Raw genomic sequence first — 13,729 nt, forward strand, 5'->3', positions numbered from 1 at the left:
AGCTGCTTCTGCCCCACCGTGCTGCGGGGTGAGTACTCTTCCCCGGCCCACCACCCTTGTCTCAGTTTAGATTTGAATAGGACTGGGACATCTGGAAAGCTGCTGCATTTCAATCATCAGCTTCCTCTTTGAAAGCACTTCTATGTACTTCAAGAGGAACAGACCAAGTTCACATTAATTTACATCTACTAAAACTTAACTATAAATAGTAGCATAAGCACAGACCTTCAGAAGGGGGTTGCTGCCATCAGGGGATTGTACGTGCATCACAGTGCTGGTCCCAGAGCACGGCCTTGTGTGGGAAAAGGAGGACACTGGGAAGAAAACTCCAGAAAAAGGTAAGGTGAATAAAACAGTACCCTTCTGGCACTTACCTTGTCTTGGGGTTTCAGGACAGTGGAGAGGGTGGTTTAGTACCCTTACAACATTACTCGGAGCCTTTGATAAAAACCATTTAATATTTCCATCAAAACTTACACATGCCCAAACAAGTGAATATACATTAATTACCATGGTGCTGATTTATAAACAAATATACACATTTTGCACAGCAAAACAAACCACTTAAATACACAACCCTCTGCCTGCACTGAAATAACCAAGGTAAAAGGTCTGAAATATCTTTAACAGTAAAAGTGTGTAAATAGCCATTAAAAGTCTATTTTGTATGTTACAAATACTTCACCAAATCAAAGATGGCACAGAATGAAGGGGTTACATGATTCTAGCATTCGAACCTGGGTAGTAGAACAGGCTGAACAGACTCAGCCTACCTAAGCTTGAGCATCAGAGTATCTTAAATTTCTGTACACTCTTTCAGTTGTAAAGTATGATTAGTAAAAATAAATTAGCTTTTAGACCTTGTGATAATGTCAATTACCTGTTCAGATACTTCACCTTACAGTGTTTTACACATGGTGACCTGTGGAATGTAATACTGACAGATTCACAGAAAAGTTAGGGGAACCAAGAGGGAGAATTTTAAATTATAATTTTATACATTCAGTGAAATAATATCTTTAATTAGGTTATTTGTAAGTCTATGCACAATTCAAACAAGTTGGTTCCAAAATTAAGTTTTTAAAATTAAAACTGTAAGGGAGGATTAGTGAGGCAGTCATGCTAACTTACGAGCTTGACTATTACTAAAGTTGACAGCATCACCCAGTTCTCCCAGTGCCTTCTATCTGTACCATCCTTTCTCCGAAAGGAGTCAGGAAGAGCATTCAAGAGAAACCTTCTCTCTCAGGGAATGCCAGAGCACACTTCATCCACACACCTGTCAGTTCCTATAATAAAAGTCTGCACTTTGGGGGGTTTTTAGGAACACAACAGGGTCTCCAATATACTAAAAGAAAATTCTGCACAGCCCCAGTGATATCACTGCAGCCTTGTTCCCACCAAGGCTGAGGCTGCTTAAAGCTTTGTCTTTACCGAATGGGCTCACATATCCTGAAAAGCCACCCAAGTCAGTCAAGATGTCTTTCTCAAAGAAAACAGATTCAGACTTAAAAAATTACATCAGTTTACACTGATACTTTACTGATACATTATTACAGATGGTTAAAAGAGGACTCTTACGTTAAGAATCCTGTCTACTATCCAGGAAAATAAGCCGAGGCTGGTGTTACTGCCGCTTTTGGTGACGGTTGGGCTTTTGTTGACAAGTACGGTTTCAGATACTCTGTAGAATAGCAGAAACAAGACACTGTTCATAGAACAAGAACTACCATTACCCTTTAGGCACATTTCAAATAAGGTCTTGTTTTACTGTTTCCACACATACCTGAGTTAAGTGTATTTTGACTAAGCCCTCGTAAAGGAATGCTGTCATCTTTTTTCTTGAAATACTTTGATTCCAGCCCCAAATTATCACCACTAGAAATAAAAAGGCTAATTAAAATGTAATACAAGTGTAGTTAATGGGCTGCTAACTAACAAGAACTGTGGATACAGACTCATTCAGAAAAATCTTAACTTGAAGTGGAACTACTGCTTTCCTATGAACTTTAGTTCTAGACTGTTCTCAACTGACTCCTCACATGATAGCCTTAGATCTGTCACCAGAAGGGACAAGGAACTTTAGTTCCTTGGGACCAACTCCTGAAAGCATGGCTCTTCCTTTGTTATCAACTAACCATGCTTAGTGACCAATTAAGTCTGCCACAACTTAAAATTCATTAACACATTGATGGGGAAAGGCAGAGCACAGAACTAGCTTGGTACTGGAAATGTTTTGCTCAGTTCCAGACACACATAGAAGACAAATGGCTTTATAAAAATAATAATTTAAGAAACCCAACACACTAAAAATGCAATAGATGACACTCACTTCTCCTTGTTTGCTGGATGACTAGTTGCAGTCCCCATCTGAACTTCTGAACATCGATTCATTTTAGAGAGCTGTGGGTTAAACTGAATCTGCAGAAATGTAAGAGTTGGAGGTTAGAGAGCACTACGCCGGTGCAGCAGCCAGCATATTCAGAGCAAACATCTCAGGGATTCATGTTTCTGTACCTTGCACAGCACTTCTGTGCAGCAAAGTACGCAGGAATAAGCAACCTAAGAACAAGCATTAGCTATTACTAATAGTGATCATGTTCAAGACAGGGAGTTTAAGAGCACTGGGAGGTACAGTAACTCTTCATGCATTCTGAGAAATATTCAAAACATTAAGCGTTGATATGTTATCACATTCTTAACCAGACATTAAAGTCAAAGTGCTTGCCTTTGGTACTGGACATTGTGAACTGACATTTTTGTTGTGTGCTGGTTCTGGAAAGTTCTGGAAGGCATACAGAGGAGAAATGGAATGACTGATTCCTGAGCTGGGAAAGGATGGTCGGTCAGGCTGTAAGAGAAATAGAATACACCCATAAAGGAGAAAAACAATTCTTGAAGTAATTGTTTGTAAAGACTTAAAAGTCAAAAATTAACAACTAACTGTAATTACAAAGCTAACATTCATTTCAGTCTTCCTGACGGGAAGAAAACATCACTTTTCCAAGATTCACATTCTTACGGAAAACTTGTAACTTTTTAGTTAGGAGAGTTGAGCACTCTTAGCTACTAACAATAAACTCACAATAAGCTACACACCCTGTAACTGATTAATATATTAAATGTATGTAGCTATAAATCAAGAGACCTCTTCGCATGAATATGCCCTTCTACTACTGAATAAGCACTCATCAATGGTAAGGTGCCAACAGGGACAACAAAGAACAGGGACAACAGAGAACCAATAAGTGACAGTATTTAATAAAAACAGTAGGAAATGTTTCTTACCCCTTATTTTCATGTTTCTAAATATCACTAATAAGAGTATTCAAACTTTCTTTCTCAACCTGTACAACCTCACAACACAAAAATGCCTTCTCTTTTCCCTTCATCCTGCACTCCATCTTTTCCAAGCTAATTTTGCATTGTTTTGTGTATTTTAATGATTGAGAGCTTAGAAAATTCTCACTTAGAAGGCCAGGGCATCAAGTAGCACCCAACAGCATATTATGTTATTAAAACCCTAAACAAACCAAAAAAGCCACACCCACCCACAACCATACACCCAAAACTATAGGGAAGATGAAAGCACCTTTACACCCCCCCCCCCCCCCCCCCCTTTTTTTTTTAGGGCCATACATTTCAAGAAATAATGACTACATGATAACCGTGTTATTTACAGTTATGGTATCTTACTATATAGTTATGGTATCTTACCATGCCATGAGGAGAAAGGGCAGCCCGAACACCACCCTGTGGACTGGCTGAAGTCTCTGGCTTCTTCGCCATCTGAATTTCATTCAGCTGCTTGTTTAACCATGTGATTACTGCAGAGACAAGAAAAAGGTCAAGCTCACTTCCTACCTCTTTGAAGCTGTTTAAAACAGCAAGTAGCCCTTCGTCAAAAGAAGTGACAGCTTGGGGGCTATTTTTCCTCCTTAAGCATCACTAGAAGTTCCAGTCTCGTGAAAGCCTTTTTGTCACCCTTCCTCCACCCCTACATGCCATTCTGTTCCTTCCTCCAGTTAGCCCCCGCCCCGCACACTACCCCACAGGCACCAACTGCAAAGTCTCCTCTACCAGCAGCTCTAGGTTGTTGCATACCCACTGCAGACAGAGCTTATTTTTCCATAAACAACAATAATCACTGCTCTTTACAAAGAAAGAACACAAGTAAAGCCTCCATTCATTTTCAGTAGCAGCTAGATCACTATGTCATTTTTACAGAGGGAGAAATTAAATTGTATAAACCTACCATTTTCATTGGTTTTCAGTAACTGCTTACTTTCTTCTAGTTTTTGTACTGTAGTTTCTAGCTGTTCTTGTAGCTTGCAAACCTGCAATATTCCCATAATAATTATAACACTATCAGAAGCTAATACTGATGACAAACTGAAGAAAAAATATACTATAAATAAATAAAAAGGATCTGTGAAGTTGTTCTAAAATTATTTAGAGAAGTCTGAACTCAGTTTTTTTACAAAGCAGTATGATAATTCTGTTAAAATAAGCCCTATTCTTAGCTAGGATCTCACCAAGATAACAGCCAGAAGTCTTTCTGACCTTAATTTTTCTGTGATTAAATAATGTAAGGACTCTTAAGCAGGGAAATATACTTAATGGAAGAAAAAGCTCACTCTGTTCCTGTTCTTGCTGCCTTCATCAACTTTCACATGAATATGCCCCCTAAAGCATGTTGATTCACCCACTATATTGCTTTGTGCTCTTAATACAATTTTAGTTTTCTTCTATATGAATGGATGGCATTACAAAATCAGTTTACTTGAAAGAAAATGAAAAGTTGCTTACATGTTTAAACAAACATGTTAACTAAGTAAAAGAGTACATTCTATTCCAGGGAAAGATTTAAGACCTTACTGCTGCAAATAAGATAAAAACCAGAAAACCCAACACACTACATAAAATAGCATTTACAGGACAGAGGGTTAACCTATCACAATACCTCCTGTTCTTTCATTCGAAGAGATTGTCCCATTTCCTGCAATTCTCTCTGCTCTTTTTGAAGTCTCTCTTCTTTTTCTGCCAACAGTTTTTCCTGTTGAATAGTTACAGTATTTTTCAATTTTAATTTACTCATTAGAGTTTTCAAATCTCCTTGTAACTTCTTGATAATTTCATTAGCCTATTAAAAAAAATAATAAATCAGATATTCTCAAAATAAAGACAAAAATAAGGAAGACATTTCATAAGGATAATGGCATGTTCAAACCTTAAGAAGTTCAGCTGACAGCGACTTAATTGTTGTCTCTAATTTTTCAATATGACTTTGTTTTTTCTCTGTACTCTCTTCCAGTATCGCCTTTAAAAGAATATTAAAAATATTATAATAAAGACACAATAGACATCACTTATGATTTCAAGTAGAACCTCAATAAAGTCTTTGTGAACTAATCTTTACAAGAAATTCAGTCCTTGCTTTTCAGTCAAATTACATAGTATCTCAATTCATCCATTTTTTTGTTTATAAAAAGTATTGCTAATTTTACTCTGGTACCACAATATTAAAACAGTAGCAACCTTTGTAAAACTGAATCCAGGATGCTTTTCATGCCACAATTTAGAATCTAACTACATTTGAAAGCTTACTTGCTGTATTCATAAGAACTGGTCAGTTGCTAATCTATAGAGACTGCAATTAAGAAAGTTCGACAGAGCTTTAGAGAAAATTATTTTAAAACTCAAAGGAACCTTTTGTTCTTGTGTCGCATCCAATACTTCTTTTGTTCTAATAACTAGCTGATCCTTATCTTTGATCTCTTGCTCCAGAACAGCAACCCGTGTCTGTAGCTGATTAATGAGTTTTTCTTTTTCATGACATTCAGCATCCAGAGTAGTGTTCTCCCGACGCAGTGACAGAACCTCCTGCTTTGCTCTTTGACATTCCTAGAACATTGGAAAGGAATTTTATTTTATTTATGAAAACCTGTAATAGTAACTTAAACTGATATATCTAACTAGTAAGCATAATGTGGAATGAAGAGGAGCTGAACAAACTTAATACACTGTATTTTCTATTATAAGCACAGGCAGGCAGTGTTAATGCTCCACAAATTGGTTATGGAAATGAATAAACCATACATCTTCTATTCCAGAAAGCTTTGCTTTCAGTTCTCTGACTGTGGAATCTCCTTTGTATCTCCTTTCTGTCAGATCTTTATTGATGACCTCAAGTTCTGAGAGTCTGTTCTGCAACTGTTGAATACTTTTCTGATGCAAATTTTCTAATTCCTTTTTCTGTTGTTCATGCTGTTGTTGGTACTGAGCTTGTGCCTACAAGAAAAAAGGACACTAAGTAGTTATTCAATGAATCTGAAAATTAAGCCAAAAAACTATTCACATATAAGAATATTGCTAATTTTTTTCTGTTGTCATACCTGGAAAGCTCTTTCCTTTTCACTTGTCAGCTCCTGTGTGTGTTTGTTATTTAGAGCTGTAGTGTATGATGACCATTCATTTTTCAGTTTGTCTAGCTCTCGGCTCTTCTCTGACAAGCTCTGTTTAAGTTTGACAAAGCATAGAGAGTTTTAAAAATTTAAGCATTTTAGTCAATACTGAATGATTCTTTACTGTTACTTCTTAAAAAGGACATGGAATTATTGAGAAAAGTCTAAATTTCAGCACCAGATGCCAAAATATCTGTTCATTCTGTAAACAGGAAAGTAAGGCACTGAAAAGCTAAAGAGCACCTTTCTGACACTGTGGATAAAATCATCTTCATTTCCAATTGTATTTTCTTCTGATCACTATTTAAGAGTGAAAAAACAGTCTGCTGATGTTCTCTAGCCTTTTAACACAAAGTGTTCTAGTGGGGGCGGAAGTTCTTCAGCAAGTTTCCTCTTTATGATTTCTAATTTTGCGCTGCAATTCAGCAAACACATTCCAGCAACTGCAGCTGAAACTGCAAAGGTGAGGTAAACAAGTATTCCATTCCAAAAAAGCTCTATAATTGCAGTTTTAGTGGAATTTTTCCGTTTCATGATAGTCAAAAAAGTCACCTTGATAATTCTAGAATTTGACCCAAATCATCGTCTTGAAACAGAAATGTGAAGTTATTACTGGGCTGACTGCAAAAATCAAAAAGTAGTAGAGTAACATGAAGTTCAAGATTCTTGATTTATCAGTGTTTCACAATTTTTCCAAATATAAGGATTTAGAACCATTCACGGACTATGTAGAGTATATTTATCTTCACACCACCATATATAATTTGTGTGTGCATATACAGACAGAACTCTGTACAATATCAAGTAAAATTCTGGTTTAGTATTGTGAGAATTAAATTTTATTCTTCAGTTGCATGCTTTACTCATTCTTAAGAAAAGCTACACTAAACTACTATTCTTCTTTTCACTCACTCCCAAGTCAATTATCTTGGCTAGGTAGTGCCTAAACGACCAGTTCACAAGAAGGTACATTTTCCACAGATTGGAAGAAGTGCAACTTACAACCAGAAAGTCAAAAATTTACATTACCTGTTGAGTGTAGCTCAGTTGTCTGGTAAGATCCTCTTCAGTTTTTCTAAGCTTTTCTTCCAACATCATTTTGTCTTCCTATGTACAAATTGACATTAAGTCAAGGCTTAGCCCCCAAAATACAAGTAGTATTTAGCTTCCATTTTATCAGCATACCCTGCCTAAGCAACCACATACCCATTATATTTGTGGAAAAAATAATCTTATTTAATAAACTTTATCTTGAATAAAGTATAATTAATGAAGTTAAAAGAAAAGGCATTAGCTCACAAGGTAAAAACTCTGAATTAAATTCTTACCAAGTTTCTATAAGGAAATAGTATCTTAACATAAAGACATTTACAAAGAAGTTGCATAAAAAACAAACCAATTGAAATACTGTAAATTTATGTTATTAAAATAGCTTACTAGGTGGCTATAAAAATGACAGCACACTAGGAGTCACACAAATCCCAGGCTATGAAACTGAAACGAACAACAAACTATGAGACCATTAATTTCTCATTAAATGAAAGCTAACATGCTACCAACTGCATCAACATTACGATTTTTATTTGCTACCCCTTTACTACCCCTTGAAGTCCATAAAGCCTTTAGAATCATATACACACACATACTTTCCTAAACCCAACCGCTGAACAAAGGGATTGAAAGTTTACAGTATTTTACTTTTGCAGTTGACCGGGCCATCAGCACAAGGCTTCATATGAAGCACGAGACACTGAAGCATTCAGAAGCATTCAACAGCTGCGTACTACATGTGCTGCATGTGTAAAACACCTGATTTTCTGCTAGTTCAAATTATAGCGCTTGGCTGAATATACATGTTAATATTTTTATTGCTAAAGCAATAGTAACAATTTAGTTTTGTAACATGCACCTAAATAACTGCATGCAATGACATATCTGAGCTAAAATAAAAAATAAACCAGAGCATACAATTTGGTACATACTTTTGAAGTATTAAGAACAAAAAAAAAGCTTAAGTACACATTGCATCAAGGCCTAGTTGTATCTATGAGAAGCCTTCATTTTACCTTAAGGCATTTCAAACAGCTGGCTAAAAACTTCTTTATTTCTGCATCGTTTCCTGGCAGGAATTTTAGAGAGAGGTGGGTAAGATGTTTAAAAGGGTTGGTCTCCACTACATTTAAGGAGACAGGTGTGTGATCTAGAACAGATGCTGAAGAAACTAACTGCAGCAAAAACCTAGGGAAGATCAAAAATAATCAAATGTTTAGCATATTTCTTTCCCTGAAACTACCTGTAGATCCCACAAGCTATTTTCAAATAAATATTTTTACATGTGCAATAAAAGGCTGTCCGGTTTTCATTTGAAAAAAAACTATGAAATTCTGTCCCTAGTTAATACTACAAACAAATATCAACTAAAACGCTTGTACCTTACAATAAATGTACAAATCTAATCAGTTTGTTTATTTGCAAAATTTTCAGAAGCCCATATTAGACTTACAAGTCCAAAACCAAGTAAGGCCTTTGTAACCAAATTCAAAAGAAAAGAGACTCCTGACTTATAGGTATCCTGCAATCTAGTAAAATTCATAGCTCACAGCACATACTTCAGGAAGTGGCCTGACTACTGGTGTGGAGCTAGGTACTCTGGACAGGACTTTCCTCAGTACCCACACAAACAAAAACAACACCTGAAAAGGCCACTACAGGGAAGAGCGGATCTCAGGTCTCCCCCTCGCATCTTAATATCTGAACACTGAAATGAAAGAAAAAAAAAAAAATCCTTGTCAGAATGCCTTATAAATTTGCTTTCTCCTCTGAAACGGATTTACCCCTCGGTCCATCAAATTCAGATTAGGTCTCTGGCATTAAACTGTTAAAAAAAAAAAAAAAAGGACCAGTGCTGCATCCTTTCACATCTGCTAGCCTGTGAAGCTTGCCAGCTTCAACTCAGATGGGGAGACTATTACTAGACATAAATTCCACTGCTCAGTCCTCCAGAGACAGGTTTTGTCAGTAACATCCCCCAATTGATATTCAGATGCATCCAGAGGAAGGTTAAACTATCCTTGTTCTACTGACTCTTCTCAGTCTGAGTGGCTGACAAGTATTTTAAGAACTCAACACGTACACACAGAGTAATATGGCACTCACTTATTACCTACCTTGGGATATCTTTGTTCTGCTCCTGAATGCATTGCTGAAGCAGATCTATAAATTTTTGTGGGAAAGCAGAGAAGTCTACCAAGAGACCTTGCTGGGATTTTAAACTACATAAACAGATAGGAAAAAAAAAAAAATAAGGATATATAGAGGTGTAATTTATTTCCTATAAAATATTTTGTTTACACTAGTAGAAAGAACTAATTCTGATCATGTAATTAAAGTTTGCTAGCATCTTTTTTTCAACCCTGAACAAGAAGAAATGTGATCATGTCTTGGATAATCACCAGAAGATATTTTTGATTTCAAGAGTTCTTGCAAATGGGCTGCACTAATTAAAGAAATAAGTTATTGTGGCACAACAAATGTGCTCCTTCGAGTAGATGCCTTCCTTACAGCACAGAGTGGTACAGTTATTGGATAGGAGGAGCACATGGAAGAAGCAAAGGACAATTAGGGGAGACTCAACCATTATCAAGATTTTATCTGTTTATTTAGTTGTGCACCTTCACCACAGATGCAGCAAACTCAGAGACAAACATTCAACACTGCATGCACGAAGCCATACCTTATATAACAAAACACTACTTCTGCACATCTGTTTTACAAACACTTTTGAGCCACACATTCCCTTACCTTTGAAAATCTTCCTCAGATATGACAAGGTTATAAAGGAAGAAAGGATCGGTATCATCAGTCAATCGAACAGCTAAATCCTGAAAAGACAGACATTTAACTATGTTTACTATAAACCCACCCTGTACAATTCTGTAAATATTGTAAACCAATATTGTAAACACTATTTAATGTTTTTACTGTTTAACCAAAAGTAAGATAGAATTGTGGCAACTAATTCAGAGGGTGAAAAACATTAATGTTTAACACAACTTCAATTATTACAGTGGGAAAACCAGAAAAACTATTTCTCACAAAAATAAACCAAGTAAAAACCTTCAACTTCGAGAAGCAAAGGTTTCAAAATTCAATGTGTCTTCATCATTTTACAGAAAGAAAACTATCTGCTATTTTTCCCCTCATGAAACAGAGTGTAGAATTACGTAATGGATCATAAACACATCATTCCCATAACTGGAAGTTTTTTAGAGCATACTGCTCCTAAAAGTTTAAGAAACCACTTTCTAAACTGTATATATTTGAATACAGAGCTTTGCAAAGCAAACATAAAACAGATACAGCTGAAGTCCAGTAAGCTCATAAGCAAAAGTGTAGCATTATGCTGCTTAGCTTTTAAAAATAAACTCACTTGTTCGCTGGAGGCCTACATAGTGTTTTGGATTAGTCTTTCATTACAAGGCTGGGGTTATGCAAAACACCTGCTACGTTAGGCCCACACACCTGTTCTCTATAAGGAAGCTCAAACCTGTGTGAAGAATATAATATTCCCTAGCAGAGGAAAGAAAGGAACTAGAAACCTGACAGCTCTTCCAACATAGCTGAAGTGTGACATAGCACACATACATAATTAGAACTGAAACAAGATACCAGTTACGCTAACAAAACTCTCAGCTGGAGATGTATAAACATATAAACATGGGCAGCCAGCTTATGTTAAAATTAAAGCCACCCCAAACCAGCTAGGGAAGGTTGTTGAATAGCATAAGAACTCCTACTTGGTTTGATGCCCCATTAACTGATCCAAGCATTTGAGTTATCTTTTTAGACTGATCAGTCACTGATGTGCCCAACTGGATTTCTAGGCTCCTGCTGACATAGGCTGCAACTTGGTACACAGTTCTTAACCGAATTGCTTCTTCACACTTAATATTATCATTGTCACAATTAGCAGAATATTACAAAAAAAAATGTTGTCACCCTTACACCAACAAATCTTTACTCAATAACACTATAACCAACTAATGACAAATTTTAACATTGTGGTAGGTGGATGTACAGTTTAAGTGACAAATTAGACATACAACAAAAAAGATTTTATAACCTCCAATAGTAATCTCATTGCTATTTTTCCTGGGAAAGATTTTTTTTTCTTTTTTTTTACTGCAAATTTAGTACAGGATAAATTCCAAACATTCAAAGACTAACACTTTTATTAATAAAAAGGAAAACGTTACATCCACATACAAGTTGACATTTTTGCTAGTTAAGATGAGGACTTTGCAAAACAACTGCTACTCTACATTCTTAAATAAGTGTTGAATATTTTTAAAAGTGAGACTGCTCTTTAACTCGGGTTCACCTAATAGTCTCCAAATAATTTTAATTTGCAAGTAGTTACTAAGACCCATGAAGAGCCGAACTAAAAGTGAGGGCTAAAAAAGTCTAGGAAAAAACCACCATACCAAATCAACAAAATTACTCAAGAAATTATATCAAAAATAAAATAGGGTCAAGTGACACACATACTGAAATCCTATTTTGCTTTTCCTTTGCCTCTTATACAATGAAATTCGGATAATACCTAAGGAATGACACAAATATAACTAATCCACAAACCTTTTTATGAACAGGATTAGAAATTGACAGTAGTTCAATATTCACTCGAACATTCAATCTCCTGTATACAAAAAGATGAAACTTAGCAACGAATCAAGAAAACATTCTCCAAATAACATGTGTTCGTAGCCACATTACAGGAACCAGATGACAGTTCAAAAACAAAAATTTAGGCAGATATACTGAGAAAGTTCCCATTGATGACTACTACTAAGATACCTGAAAGCCCCACAGTTTCAGTTACCATTACAGCTCCTCAGTCAGCTCAGGTTTTTTTCTGGCTTGTTATCCACCAAACTTCACATAGCAAGACAAAAGTTTTGAAACTTTGTCCAGAAACGAGAACCTTTGAAAAAGCCTGCTGAAATTTTATTAACGATTGCTGGAACTTTTGATAATCATTTATACAGTGCTACGTCGTCTTCATTTACTTCTCATTGAGTAATACGAAAAGTTACTTGCATGACAAAATACACCCACAGATGCCTTTCTGTGCCTTCTAATACCGGCAAGACAATAGCTCTAACGCCTGCACACACTCTCTAATCCAGATAGAACCTGTATTACTGACGTTCACTGCATTGTGAAGAGCCACTTCACATAAAATATTCCTGGACTCTCCCAAACACCAGTGCTAAAGCATGCACATACGCACACGGGTGCGCCCAAATCGACTTATCCCTCGGTATAGAAACCAGTCGGGACAGACGTGTGGGCTCGCACACGCCATAGGGGCAGTAACGAGGGAGCCGAAAAGCTCCCAGAGGCCGCAGTAAGGCCGGCTTGAGCCTGCGAGCAGGAGAAGGAAGAGGAGGCGGGCCCGCCCTCAGGGCAACCGCTGCGGCCTGGGAGACGCGCAAACACCAGCCGAGCCTGCAGTGTTGCAAGAGCCCGTGCGGGAATCCTGGCCCTCGTGTCGCCTGCAGGGGAGACGAATTTTCCCTCGTACCCCTAAAACGTTTCTGTAAAGCCACTGCGTGTTTTCTCTGCTACCAGTAACCCCTTCGCCCCTCTCCCCTAGCAAGGCACCCACAGCAGCCACCACAGCCCTCACTGACTACCTCCAGGCTTGCTACGACCAAGTCCCCATCCCTCTAACCCAGAGAGTTTCCATAAGCATCCCCAAAGTAAGAACAACTCAGCTCAGCGCCCGCACTACGCGCACGGCCCCGCCTCTCGCCCAGCAGCTGTTAGGGCACAAGACTAGAATAAAAAAGAGAAGGAAAAAGCCTGTCGCTCAGCAGACCTTCACCTAAAGGATGCAATAAAGCTTCCACGCAGCTAGCAAAGAAACCGTTCAAGCCAGCCCCTCACCTCTCCTCGCAGCCCTGGCACCTCACTTGCACACACACCGGCCGGTTAAACATGCTCTCCGCCGCCATCTTGCGCTTCGAGTTTGGCGCCCGGCTCCCGCGGAGGAGGAGCCTCAAGATGGAGCCGCGGGGGCGCTCGCAGAGGATGCTGGGACGGAAATGGCGGCGCCGGAGCCGAAGCGCGGCGCTCCTGTCCCGGGGCGATGTGCCTATTTCGTGGAGAGGAAGAAGCGCTTCTGCAAGATGATCCCGGCTCCTGGGAGGCGCTTTTGCGGAGAGCATGGGCAGCAGGAGGTACCGAGCCTTGCCGGGCGG

At 38.0% G+C, this 13,729-nt stretch overlaps 1 protein-coding gene across 3 annotated transcripts; it reads right to left on the reverse strand.

Annotated features, from left to right (window-relative positions):
• Positions 1 to 439: 439 nt before the first annotated feature.
• SASS6 (SAS-6 centriolar assembly protein) lies at positions 440 to 13,704 on the reverse strand. Of its 3 annotated transcripts, none has more exons than XM_074876599.1 (17): positions 13,416 to 13,704; positions 12,102 to 12,162; positions 10,266 to 10,345; positions 9,632 to 9,736; positions 8,531 to 8,702; positions 7,494 to 7,571; positions 6,396 to 6,515; positions 6,100 to 6,291; positions 5,710 to 5,904; positions 5,231 to 5,320; positions 4,964 to 5,143; positions 4,256 to 4,337; positions 3,718 to 3,827; positions 2,729 to 2,851; positions 2,333 to 2,421; positions 1,787 to 1,878; positions 440 to 1,684 (listed from the first exon to the last, which is right to left on the reverse strand). In XM_074876599.1, the coding sequence occupies exons 1-17, from the start codon at positions 13,694 to 13,696 to the stop codon at positions 1,599 to 1,601; spliced, it is 2,136 nt and encodes a 711-aa protein (XP_074732700.1). In that variant the 5' UTR covers positions 13,697 to 13,704; the 3' UTR covers positions 440 to 1,598. The 3 variants fall into 3 exon arrangements, with proteins under 3 accessions (XP_074732700.1, XP_074732699.1, XP_074732701.1); XM_074876598.1 differs by having other exon boundaries at positions 440 to 1,708; XM_074876600.1 differs by lacking the exon at positions 1,787 to 1,878.
• Between the last annotated feature and the right edge of the window lie 25 nt (positions 13,705 to 13,729).

Source organism: Strix uralensis, chromosome 8 (assembly GCF_047716275.1).
Source record: "Strix uralensis isolate ZFMK-TIS-50842 chromosome 8, bStrUra1, whole genome shotgun sequence".
NCBI lineage: Eukaryota > Metazoa > Chordata > Aves > Strigiformes > Strigidae > Strix > Strix uralensis.

What these genes read in the sequence shown, in the direction of transcription:
- SASS6 (XM_074876598.1), bottom strand. Translation starts at nt 13,696, where the DNA reads ATGCTCTCCGCAAAAGCGCCTCCCAGGAGCCGGGATCATCTTGCAGAA. An exon ending in CTAATCCTGTTCATAAAAAG is followed by an intron (nt 10,346 to 12,101) that starts GTTTGTGGATTA and finishes CTGTCTTTTCAG; the next exon opens with GATTTAGCTGTTCGATTGAC. An exon ending in CACAATGTCCAGTACCAAAG is followed by an intron (nt 2,422 to 2,728) that starts GCAAGCACTTTG and finishes ACATTTCTGCAG; the next exon opens with ATTCAGTTTAACCCACAGCT.